Source organism: Plecotus auritus (genome assembly GCF_963455305.1).
Source record: "Plecotus auritus genome assembly, chromosome: X".
NCBI lineage: Eukaryota > Metazoa > Chordata > Mammalia > Chiroptera > Vespertilionidae > Plecotus > Plecotus auritus.
The window spans coordinates 82805936-82819181 of NC_137784.1; the positions used below are offsets into that span (position 1 = coordinate 82805936).

At 40.1% G+C, this 13246-nt stretch overlaps 1 protein-coding gene across 2 annotated transcripts in view; it reads left to right on the top strand.

Annotated features, from left to right (window-relative positions):
* Positions 1-7889, top strand: part of RNF128 (ring finger protein 128) — a gene marked incomplete at its 5' end in the record, with an annotated part of 144850 nt that extends 136961 nt beyond the window's left edge. Inside the window, one exon of one of the 2 annotated variants that reach the window (XM_080652932.1) lies at positions 6443-7860. In XM_080652932.1, the coding sequence (XP_080509058.1) occupies positions 6443-6576 (134 nt within the window). In that variant the 3' untranslated portion in view covers positions 6577-7860. Of the gene's footprint in view, positions 1-6442 lie in introns of both variants that reach the window. The other variant, XM_080652933.1, reaches the window with a different exon arrangement.
* Between the last annotated feature and the right edge of the window lie 5357 nt (positions 7890-13246).

The window sequence follows — 13246 nt, forward strand, 5'->3', positions numbered from 1 at the left end:
GCACAGCCTTGTTGTAGTTAAGTCTTGATTGTTGTTGGTATCACAGGGAGGAATTGACCTCCAGGCCAATTGGCTGTGAGGATCACCTGTGTCTACGCTGGGAGAACTTCTGTGCTGGAGACACCCTTATGAGACAAGACTTGCAAAATTACAAAAGCCTCTGTGCTCAGCTTGGATGGGGCGAAGTCTCAGGGTGGAGCAGACAGCCTTGGCTTCCCATCAGCCCTGCCCTATGAGGCCTGTGGTTTTCAGTGTCCCTCGGCAATCGCTGCAAGCACCTCTGGGAGAAAGCCGCCCTCGAGTTTCTCCTGCTGCCAGACAGTCCAGTTTCTCCCCGAATGAGTCTGGGTTCCCAAAGTTTCACCTGGACCTGGAGTTCAGTGCAGTCGGGAGCTTCCGTCTCCCTCCCGCTTGAGAAAGCCAGCTGCGCACTCAGCAGTCAGTCCTCTCTGCGCGCGATCGCGCCCCCGGACCTATGCCTTTCGCAGCTCCCCTGAGTCTCAGTGTGCTTTTCTCTTTTCCTGACAGTCCAGATTCCCCCCGTATGAGTCTGGGTCCCCAGGGTCTCGCCCTGAACTGGAGTTCCATGCAGTCGGGAGCTTCTGTCTCCCTCCCGCTTGAGAAAGCCAGCCATGCACTCAGCTGCCAGTCCTCTCCGTGTGCACGTCTCTGTACCTCAGCCTTTTGCAGCTCCTCTGAGTCTCCATGTGTCCCTCTCTTTCCTTCTAGTTGTAGAATTTCCACTCAGCCAGCCTTCCTGTGGTTCTGGATGGTGTCCGTTTTGTCTTTTACTTGTAGTTTTGAAATTGCTGTGCGAGGCAGCAGTTTAGGTGTTTACCTATGCCATCATCTTGGTTTCTGTCCATAATACAGTATTGTGAAGTATAGTCACCACTTTGTACATTAGATCCCCAGAACTTATTAATTTTATAACTGGAAGTTTCCACACTTTGACCAACATTTCCCCACCCTGGCAACTACCAACATACTCTCTGTTTCGATGAGTTCGGCTTTTTTTTTTTTTTCTTTCAGATTCCATATATAAGGGAGTTCATGTAGTATTTGTCTTTCTTTGTCTGGCTTACTTCATTTAGCACAGTGTTCTCCAGGTCTATCCATGTTGATGTAATGTGAGGATTTCCTTATCGCTCATGGCTGAATAATAAATACTCTGTATATATAATCATATTTTCTTTATCCATTCATCTGTCAGTGAACCTTAGGTTGTATTCATGTCTTGGCTATTGTGAATAATGCTGCAGTTAACATGGAAATGCAGCTATCTCTTCAAGATAGTGATGTAATTTCCTTTTGATATATAACCAGAAGTAGAACTGCTGGATCATGTGGTAGTTATCTTTTTAATATTTTGAGGAAACCCAATACTGTTTCTGTTTCCATAGTGACTTTACACTACCACCAACAGTGCACTAAGGTTTTCTTTCTTTTTTTAAAAAGATTTTTTAAAATTTATTTATTGACTTTTTTAGAAAGGAAGAGACTTCGATTTGTTTTTACACTTATTTACTAGTATGCATTCATTGGTTGATTATTGTATGTGCCCTGACCGAGGATCAAACCCACAACTCTGGTTCATGATGCACCAACCAACGAAGACACCCGATCAGGGCAGGTTTTCTTTTTCCTATATCCTCACCAACACTCATCTCCTGTCATTTTGATAATAGCTATTCTACCAAGTGTGAGACGATATCTCATTTTGGTTTTGATTTGCATTTCTCTGATGGTTAGTGATGTGGAGCATTTTTTTTATGTAATTGTTGGCCATTTGTATATATGTATTTGGAATAATATCTATTCAGTTCCTCTGTCCATGTTTTAATTGGATTTGAGGGTTTTTGTTTTTAGTTTTGGGGTTTTTTGTGTTTTTTTTTTTTTTTTGCTATTGAGCTGTATGAGTTCATTATATATTTGGATATTAACACCTAATGTAATATATGGTTTGCAAACATTTTCTCCCATTCTGTAAGTTGCCTTTTCATTCTATTGTTTATTTTGCTGTGCAGAAGCTTTTTAGTTTGTTATATTACCACTTGTTGATTTTTGCTTTTGTTGCTTGTGCTTTGGTGTCATAGCCAAAAAATTGTTGCGAGATCAATGTCAAGGAGCTTTTCCCCTATGTTTTCTTCTAGGAGTTTTAGGGTTTTAGTTCTCATGTTTAAGTCTTTAATCCATTTTTAGTTCATTTTGGGGAGTGGTGTAAGGTAGGAGTCCAGTTTTATTCTACTGCATGTGAATATACAGTTTACCTAATACCATTTATTGAAAAGACTATGTTCTCCCCATTGAGTGTTCTTGGCTCCCTTATAAAAAATAAGTTGACTGCATATGCCTGGGTTTATTTCTAGGCTCTCAATTCTGATCCATTAATCTATGCTTCCGTTTTTATGCCAGTACCAGACTGTTTTGATTACTATAGCTTTGTAGTATAGTTTGAAATCAGGAGTGTGATGCCTTACACTTTGTTGCTTATGCCATCTGGGGTGTTTTATGTTTGCATTTGAAATTTAGGATTTTCTTTATATTCCTGTGAAAAATGCCATTGGAATTTTCATAGGGAGCATATTGAATCTATAGATGGCTTTGTGCAGTATGGGCATTTTAACAATAGTAATTGTTATGATCCATGAACATGGGATGTTTCCATTTATCTGTGTCTTCCTCCATATTGTTCATCAATGTTTTATAATTTTCATTGTATAGATTTTTCACTTCTTTGGTTAAATTAATTCATAACTATTTTATTGTTTTTGATAAATTGATAATCCTATTGTAAATGGAATTTTCTTTAATTCTCTTTCAGGTATTTCATTGTTAGTGTATGGAAATATACTAATGGTTTTTGTATGTTGCTTTTATATCCTGAAACTATACTGAAAAAATTAGTTCTAATAGTCTTTTGGTGGAATCTTTAGTATTTTATTTATATAAGGTCATGTCATCTGGAAACAGACAGTTTTATTTCTTCCTTTTTGATTTTGAGGGCTTTTATTCATTTTCTTGACTAATTGCTTTGGCTATGACTTCCAATACTATGTTGAATATGTTCATTGTCCTTTTCTATTTTAGGCAAGAATACCACAGAAATGATGTGCCCTTTTCTGCCTTATATCATATAATGAGTCACATGATATCCATGTCTTATTACTGATAGTTTGAACTTTGCTCAATTGGTTAAGGGTGGTGTCTGTCAAGCTTCTCCTCTTAAAGTTAGTGTTTTGCCCTTTGTAATTATTAATTATTGTATAGAGAGACACTTGAAAATATCCTTGCTCATCATACTTTTACCCACTAATTTTAGCAATAACTGGTGCTTCTTGCAATAATTATTACTGAAGTGTGTGCCAATGGTGATTTTTTTTTTATTTCCATCCTTCTCCCTACATTAATTAAGCTTCATTTTTAAGGAATAGCTATCCCTTTTTCCATTTCTTATTCAATTATTTATAATATCATGGATTTGTAGATATTTCTTTTCTTCTATAATATTATTCTCATGATCTATTAATTGCTTAGATTGTCCTAGATTTGGTCATTGAGAACTCTCTGAAGTTGTTTTCTGTTTTCTTTCAACATGCCCCATCTTTTTTGTGTGTTTTTGAGCACTTACTTTCTGGCACTACAAGATGTTCTACACCAGGGATTGGCAAACTTTTTCTGTAAAGGGCTAGGTAGTAAATATTTTAGGCTTCGAAGGCCGTAAGTCTCTGTTGCATTTTTGTTTGTCTTACAACCTTTTAAAAATATGAAACCACTCTTAGCTATGGATTTGGCTCACAGACCATTTGCTAATCCTAGGTTAAAATCTAGATTAATCTTATACTCTCTTTGCCCTAGCCTTAGAATCAGCCATTTCTTCCAGGGGCTTTTTATTGGAGAACAATATTTTGAAACCAAGATCTGGGCACTAGTTATGCTCGTTGCTACTGGAGTGTCATTGATATTGACCCTTTTAATGAACAAAACTGTTAAATATGTACTCATGCAAATATATGCACACATTTTGTGCATCTATTCATCTATCTATCCATCTGAAACACAGTGAGCTCATAATGATATATCCAAGCCAGCACCCCAGAGTTTATTTTAGCCTTCCTCTTTCTCTATTTGTAGTTTCTTTCTCTGACAGTGAGAAACCTGGCTCTCATTATCTACAATATATTTACTTATTTGTTCAATCCTAGAACACACAAAAATAGTTTCAATATTGCTAACTCACAATCCTGTGAAAAACTTTTTCACTAACTAGTGTGTAGTTATTTTTGTTTCTAGCCTTATAGGATATAGTCAAAATACTGTTTTCCAATGTTACTTAATTCTTTTCTTCTCCACTATCTTCAGGATGATTATGTATTTCATCTGTTATATAATTACTAGGGGCCCAGTGCACTAATTCGTGCACCTTGAAAGGAACTGTGGGCTGCGAGGCTGCAGTGAGCACAGGGGCAGGTCTTGGCCCATCCTCCACACCCCCACCCGGCCCCTCCCACTGCGGCCCCTGGTCCCCTGTCTGCCAGCAGCCCCGCTCCTGCCACCGCCGCTCCCACACACTGATGGCACCAGCCCTGTCACACCTGCTGACACCATGGAGCAATTGGGGCTGGTGCCAACAGCAGGTGTGAGTGGGGCCGGCGTCATCAGAGGGTGCGAGCAGCGGCTGCTGCCCCAATTGCCCCTCAGGAGCAGGGGGAGGTGGAGAAGTCCCGAGGGGCAATCAGGGCCAGCAGCCGCCACTCACACCCACTGACAGCGCTGAGCAATTGGGGCCAGTGCCAAGCGCTGGCAGCAGGTGCAAGCGGGGCTGGCACCAGCAGCATGTGCGAGTGCCAGGCGGGACCGCGCCACATGGGAGCAAAGAATTTTCAGTAACCACCAGAGGCTTGCCTTGATGACAGCAACCGGTGTCCCACCTTTGTCTGGCGCTCTCGCTCACCTGCTCCACCATCCTGCTGCAGCCAATGCCCGTCATGTTCTGCTCTGCCGCCTGCTGCCTATGTCCGCCATGTTCCACACGCACCCCCTGGTGGTCAGAACACGTTATAGCAACCAGTTTTTCCGCTCTTCAGTCTATTTGCATATTAGGGTTTTATAGATAGATAGATAGATAGATAGATAGATAGATAGATAGATAGATAGATGATAGATAGATAGATAGATAGATAGATAGATAGATAGATAGATAGTTAATTTGTTACCATTTGCATTCCATTCTGGGCACTCTCCCAAACTTCCTGGTTGTTGTTGTTTAAAGTGTTCAGGTGAGTTTACAATAGCTAAGATCTGGAAACAGCCCAAATGCCCATTAGTAGATGAGTGGATAAAAAAGCTGTGGTACATTTATACCATGGAATACTATGCAGCAGTAAAGGAGAAGAATTTCTTACCCTTTGAGACAACATGGAGAGTATCATGCTAAGTGAAATAAGTCAGTCAGAGAAAGACAAGGATCACATGATCTCACTCATATGTGGAATCTAAGTAACAAAATAAACTGATGAATGGAGTGGATCCAGAGACATGGAAGCATGGAAAACAGTGTGGAATCCCAGAGGGAAGGTGGGGGAGGGTGGGTGAGAGGTAATCAATCAAAGACCTTGTATGCATATATGCATAACCCATGGACACAGACAGTGGGGTAGAGAGGGCCTGGGGTGAGGGCCTGGGGTGGGTTGGATGGGGTCGATGGAAAAAAAGGTGGACATATGTAATACTTTCAACAATAAAGATTTTAAAAAATAAATCCTATATAATAAAAGGCTAATATGCAAATCGACTGAATGACGGAATGACTGGTCGCTATCATGCGCACTGACCACCAGGGGGCAGACGCTCATTGCAGGAGCTGCCCCCTTGTGGTCAGTGCGCTCCCACAGGGAGCGCCACTCAGACAGAAGCTGGGCTCACCTCTGGCAGGCCTAAGCTATCAGTCGTACATCCCCCAAGGGCTCCTGGACTGCGAGAGCGTGCAGGCTGGTCTGAGAGACACCCCCACTCCTGAATGCACGAATTTCGTGCACTGGGGCTCTAGTAAAATAAATAAAAACATCACTGTAATTATATAAATAAATAAATAAATAAAGTGTCCAGGTGATTGAAATGTGAAGCTCAGTTTAAGAACTGTTATATTTAGGACAGAAAAGAAATGGAAGACATAACTTTTGCTCTTAATGGGTAATCTAGGCAGAAGTAAGCACACATGTGAATTTAAAAAAAAGATAATTGTAAATTAATATAATAATGCCCTAGGTGCTTTAAGTAAAACATAGCAGAAATCATATAATTATTAAAGGAACAGAGAATAAGTGTAATGATCAGAGTATTATTAAATTAGACAAGAAAAGCTTCTTAGACATGAGTGTTGATTTTTGTCTGAAAGAAGAGAGGGTTAAAATAATCCTAAAATTGTTATTTCTTTCTAAAGATGAAAATCTACAGCTGGTAAACCATGAAGCAAGTTCTGTGGCAGTGGATGTTGTTCCTCATGTTGACAACCCAACCTTTGAAGAAGATGAAACTCCTGATCAAGAGACTGCTGTTCGAGAAATTAAATCATAAAATCTGTGTCAATAGGAAACTTGAACCTTTAGTAATAACAGAACTGCCAATCGGGGCCTAGTTTGCTATTAATGAACTGGATAAATTTAAGAAAGTAAGAATGATTATTGAAAGTGCTGAGATGACTAATATTATGCTATAATTAAGTAGCTTAAAATATTTAACCTATTAACTTTTTTTCATAAACTCATTATAATGTTTTTCATAGGCTAGTTTCCTCCCAATAGTGATAGCAAGATTTTTAAACATTCAAAACTCTCTTCAAGTAGTCATGTTTTTCATTTATAACAGTTTTCTTATAAAAACATGTTGATTTAAAATGTGAAGTAGCTATAATTATTTTATTTTATGATGTTATATTAATTAAAAATCTACTACTTTAGCTTGGGCTATATGTGTCAGGGTTTTTCTCCAGGTGCTTATATTGATCTGGAATTGTATTGTAAAAAGCAATGCAAACTTAGGCTAATACTTCATGAAATGTCTAATTAAGCTACATTAAGTTGATAGAACAAGATTAAACAAAACAATTATTTTAACTATTCTTGTTTTTTAAAATTAGGCTAAATGTACTTCATGTAAGTGTTGAGCATAGTTTATCAGGGAATATGGACTGGACTGGATTAGTTGGTATATTAGTGACACTAATTTGGCACAAAATTGTAGACAAAAAGTTTCTTTACAAAACTGCTATATAACTATTTCTCAGACTTTACTAATGGAATTTTCAAATGCAGAGTATATAAATTATCATACTAATTAAAAATGACAAGTCACACAAAAATTGGTAATTGATCTTTGTATATGAATTAGTCTATAGAAATAGTCTGCAGAAGATGTTTTCCAAATAATGTTGACTTTAAAAATTGAGTTTACATTTTACTTAAATGGGCTAAAATTACATTAGGTAAACTAAAATTCTGTCCATGTAGCTATAAATTTTGTGAATGCAATTTCTTGGTGTTTGAAAAAGAATTGAGGGAGGGGAGAGAATTCCAGGTGCCTTAATATAGTGTTAGAAGCTTCATCCACCAAAGTTAAATAGAGCTATTAAAAAAATGCACTTTATTTGTATTTTGTGGCTTATCTGTGGTTTTAGAATTTTGTTTCCAGTGCAGATTCCAGCAAAATTTAGGCAAAAGCAGAACAGACATGTATTTTTTTTGTTTGCTAAATGTAGAACAGATGAAACCATTGCATTCTTGTACACTGATTTGAAATGCTGTAAATATGTCCTGATTTGTATTGATTCTCTTTAAATATAAAATGTAAATAAAATATTCCAATAAAATTTTGTGTATGGTGTTTAGTTTAACAATCATATATTAATTTTCATATATTCTTGGATTTGGGAAGAAAAAGATAATTGATATATTTGATCAATAAAAACTAAAATTTTAGTATGATATACATTTACAAATTTCATTACATAGAAACTTCTGCCATTACAATATAACTGACCCTACCATGAATTATTTTAAAATATCAGCAAGGTAAATAATAAGGTTATATTAACCTTCTGATAATATAAGGTTAGAAAAAGATGTTGATTCCAGTCCATCTTTATACTACTGAAGACTTAAAGCCATTTCATTACTTTAAAATTTTCTTTTCCTTCAGCCTTCTCTTTGGCAGTATGATTATTGGGATGCTAATAATGAGTTAAGTGCATCTCTTTTTTTTTTCCCCAACAAATTCTTTTTAAATATTTTTTTTTTATTTATCTCAGTGAGGAAGGGAGAGGGAGAGATAGAAACATCAATAATGGGAGAGAATTATCGACCAGCTGCCTCCTGTACGCCCCACACTGGGTATCAAGCTCACAACCCAGGCATGTGCCCTGACCAGGAATCAAACCATGAGCTCCTGGTTCATAGGTCGATGTTCAACCACTGAGCAACACCGGCTGGGAAACAACTTTCTTTTGTCAAACATGTTAAGAATAAGCATGTTTGGAACACTTTAGAACCATGATTATCAAACCAGAGTACACATATGTCTGATGTGGCAGTATGCCAGGTGTGTGTGATGCCATATAAGAAACTTGGCCTAAATCCTTAGAGAGTTAAGGAGAGAGTGGTTTATAATATTTTGAATTTTAACAGCTACCTTGAAGTATATTTTACATTTTAAAAAATCCACTCATTTGAAATGTACAGTTTTGTGATGTTTAGCAAATGTATACAATTGTGTAACTTTTACCACAATCCAGTTTTAGAACATTTTATCTACCACCAAAAGTTCCCTCATATTTATTTGGAGTCAATTTCTGCTCTCATTCTCAGCCCCAGGCAACCACTAATCTGCTTTCTGTTTCTACAGACTTGCCAATACTGGACATTTCATATAAATAGAATCATACAACAAGTGGTCTTTTGTGGCTGGCTTTTTCCACTTAGCATACTTTCAAAGTTCATCTATCTTGAAGTGTGTGTCAGTACTTCATTCCTATTCATTGCTATGTAATATATCCCATTGTATTGATATTCTACATTGGTTATTCATTCATGAGTTAATGAACACTTGGGTTGTTCCCACTTTTTAGCCATTATGGATAATGGTGCTATGACCATTCACACACAAGTCTTTGTGTATGTTTTTAATACTCTTGGGTATATACAAAGGAGAGGAGTTCCATATAACTTGTGAATTTTCTTCCAGCTATATATATATATATATATATATATATATATATATATGCGCCTAAGTAACCGTTAGGACTGGTCGATCAGTCGCTATGACACACACTGACTGCCAGGGGGCAGACGCTGAACACAGGAGCTGCCCCCTGGTGGTCAGTGTGCTCTCACAGCCAATCTCCCATGGCCGGCCAACCTCCCATGGTCCCTCCCCCTGGCCGGCTGGCCCCAATTGCCCCAATCGGGACTGGGCAAAATGGCCCCAATTGGCCCTGATCTCCGGCCAGGCTGAGGGACCCCACCCATGCATGAATTCATGCACCGGGCCTCTAGTATTTTTATAATAAAACTAGAGGCCTGGTGCACGAAATTCGTGCACGGGGGGGGGGGGGGGTGTCCCTCAGCCCAGCCTGCACCCTCTCCAATCTGGGACTCCTCGAGGGATGTCCGACTGCCCTCTCATAATCCAGGACTGCTGGCTCCCAACTGCTCGCCTGCCTGCCCGATTGCCCCTAACTGCTTCTGCCTGCCAGCCTGATCACCCCCTAACCACTCCCCTGCCAGCCTGATTGCCCCTAACTGCCTTTCCCTGCAGGCCTAGTTCCCCCCAACTGCTCTCCCTTGCAGGCCTGGTCCCTCCCAACTGCCTTCCCCTGCTGGCCTGATCACCCACAACTGCCCTCCTTGGAGACCTGGTCCCTCCCAACTGCCCTCCCATGCTGGCCTGATCACCCACAACTGCCCTCCTTGGAGACCTGGTCCCTCCCAACTGCCCTCCCCTGCTGGCCATCTTGTGGCAGCCATCTTGTGTCCACATGGGGGCAGGATCTTTGACCACATGGGGGCAGCCATCTTGTGTGTTGGAGTGACAGTCAATTTGTATATTACTCTTTTATTAGATAGGATATGTAGCTTGAGCCTGGCCAGTGTGGCTTATAGGTTGAGTGTTTACCTATGAACCAGGAGATCACAGTTCAATTCCTGGTCCAGGCACATGCCAGGGTTGCAGGCTCAGTCCCCAGAAGCAGGTGTGCAGGAGGCAGCCGATCATTGAGTCTCATCATTGATGTTTCAATCTCTCACTCTCCCTTCTCTGAAATCTATAAAAATTTATTTTAAAAAAATAGTTTGAGCAACAGACTTTATTACTCTCACATAATAATCAAAATATAAGCTGATACCCTTAAGTGGCAGTAGATATATTTGTAAGTGTAGGGAGTCTAACAAAAAAGAGGGGTTTTCTGAAAATTCATTAGTAAATTTAGCAGAAGTAAGGTCGCATTATCTTATAAATAAGAATATACATGGTTCCCAGGTAACTCAATAAAAATGAATTTAAAGATACAATTGGAATGCTGGGAATATTCCCTTTTCCCCCCTATATCTGGTTTTATTTCATTTACTAAATGGGTTTAAACCTACAGTATGTTTTTACTGATTCCAAAGACATGAGGGGAGAGAGAAACATCAATGATGAAATAAAATCATTGATCAGCTGCCTCCTGCATGCTCCCTACTGGGGATCTAAACAAGAGCATGTGCTCTGACCAGTAATTAAACCTGTGACTTCGTGGTTCATGGGTCAAGGTTTAACCACTGAGCCACATTGGCCAGGCCACTTACTAAATATTTTAATTCAATTCTATAACATCTGAAAAAAGTTTATTACCTTAGCTATAACATATTTTGAGTTATTTACCTCAGACATTGCCTTTCTGTTTGTAGTGGATTTTAAAAATATTTTAGATGGAGAACCAAGATGGTAGCATTCCCACAACCAGATCAAAATTACAACTAAAATACAGAGCAATCATAATTCAGAACCACCTGAAGGCGGGCTGAATGGAAGTCCTACAACTAGGAAAGCAAAGAAGAAAGTACATCAAGACTAGTAGGAGGGGCAGAGGCACAGAACAGGCTGATCCAACACCCACATGTGGCATTTTTTTTTTATCAAGAGGGATATCTCTGCTGCAGAGGCCTCCTGTGAGAAGAAAAGGGACCCAGCTCCACACCAGACCCCTAGCCCATGGTTGCAGAGCTGGGAATCAAAGTTCCCATAACTTCGGGATATAAAAACCAGTGGGGATTGTGGCTGAGTGACACGGAGGCTGCTGGAGTCAATGCAGTTCCTCTTAAAAGGTTGGTGGACAAACTTACATGATCCTTCTTCCTCTGAGCTCCAACACTGGGGCAGTGGCTCAAGAAGAGCCAGGGGCATACTGGGAGAAACTGGATTGTCTTGCATCTGGGCAGGAACTTGGGGGGCAGCTTTCTCCCAAACGGATGTGCTGGCAAGGGTCATTGTTCTGGTGCTGGGACCTCACAGAGCTGACTGGCAGCCATATCTGAGTTTCCATCAGCATGGCCCACAATGTTTGCTCTGCCCTGGTGATTCCCAGAGATGCCATCCAAGTTGTAGCCCGACCCAAGCTATTTGCAGCTGCTTTTCCATATGAATGGCTTGTCGTGGCTCAGGCTTAAAATCTCTCAAACAAGCAGCAGCTGGCTTCAGTGGGTCCCAAACCTATCAATAAAAGGATCAAGACAGGGCACTAGTGCCAGCCTGCCTTGCTTCACAGCTGGACCTTGCCTGGGCAATTCCAAGCCCAATACAAATAGCATCCATATGCATATCTCTCTGTAACTCCCGCTGGGTGGCCCCAGGCAGTGGCTGACTTTGCACCTCCCTGGAGACCCCAGAAGCAGTGCACCTGGTGGACAACTTCAGAACATACCAGATTACTACTCTACACATCCACAAGCAACACACTCAAAGGACAGTTTCAGTAAGCACCAAAGCCCCACTTAAGCAAGTACTGCTCCACAGGGGTATCTCCTGCACAGCAGCTCTTACACTGTAGTGACAGCGGATTCTCGCGGCCAATTAGTCTAGAGATCAATTCCTCCCAGTGATGCCAACAGCAATCAATTCTCAACTACAACAAGACTATGCACACAGCCCACACAGAGGTGCACATAGAGTGCTCAGATCAGGTAACTGAGAAGGCTGAGACACTGGCCCCTATAGGACACCCACTACACAAGACCACACTATCAATTCCAGGAGACATAGCAGCTCTACCTAATACAATGAAACAAACACAGGGAAGCAGCCAAAATGCAGAAACAAAGAAACATGTCACAGATGAAAGAAATGGAAGTAAGCAAACTTTTGGATACAGAGTTCAAAACTATGGTTATAAGGTTATGCAAGGATCTCAATGAGAGCTTCAAGGGACTTAATGAGAGTTTCAATGGAGTTAGTGAGACTTTCAAGGATCTTAGTGAGAATTTCAAAGACATGAAAAAGGATCAGTCAGAAATTAAGCATACACTAACTGAAATAAATAATAATTTACAGGGATTCAACAGTAGAGTAGAGGATTACGAGGATCAAATCAATGAGTCGGAATACGAGGAAGCAAAAAACACCCAATCAGAAGAGCAAAAGGAAAAAATAATCCAAAAATATAAAGATAGTGTAAGGAGCCTCTGGGACAACTTCAAGCATACCAATGTTTGCATTATGGGGATGCCAGAAGAAGAGAGAGAGCAAGATATTGAACAGCTATTTGAAGAAATAATGATAGAAGACTTCCCCTACCTTGTGAAAGAAATAGACTTACAAGTCCAGAAAGCACAGAGAGTCCCAAACAAGAGGAACCCAAAGAGGCCCACACCAAGACATCATAATTGAAATGCCAAGGGTTAAAGACAAAGTAAGAATCTTAAAAGCATCAGGAGAAAAGCAGTTAGTTAGCTACAAAGGAGTGCCCATAAGACTGCCAGCTGATTTCTCAAAAGAAACTTTGCAGGCCAGAAGGGAGTAGCAAGAAATACTCAAAGTAATGAATAGCAAGGACCTACAACCAAGATTACTCTACCAGGCAAAGCTATCTTCTAGAACTGAAGGTCAAATAAAGAGCTTCACAGACAAGAAAAAGATAAAGGAGTTCATTGCCATCAAACCAGTATTACATGAAATGTTGAAGGGTATTCTTTAAGAAGAGGAAGAAGAAGGAGGAGGA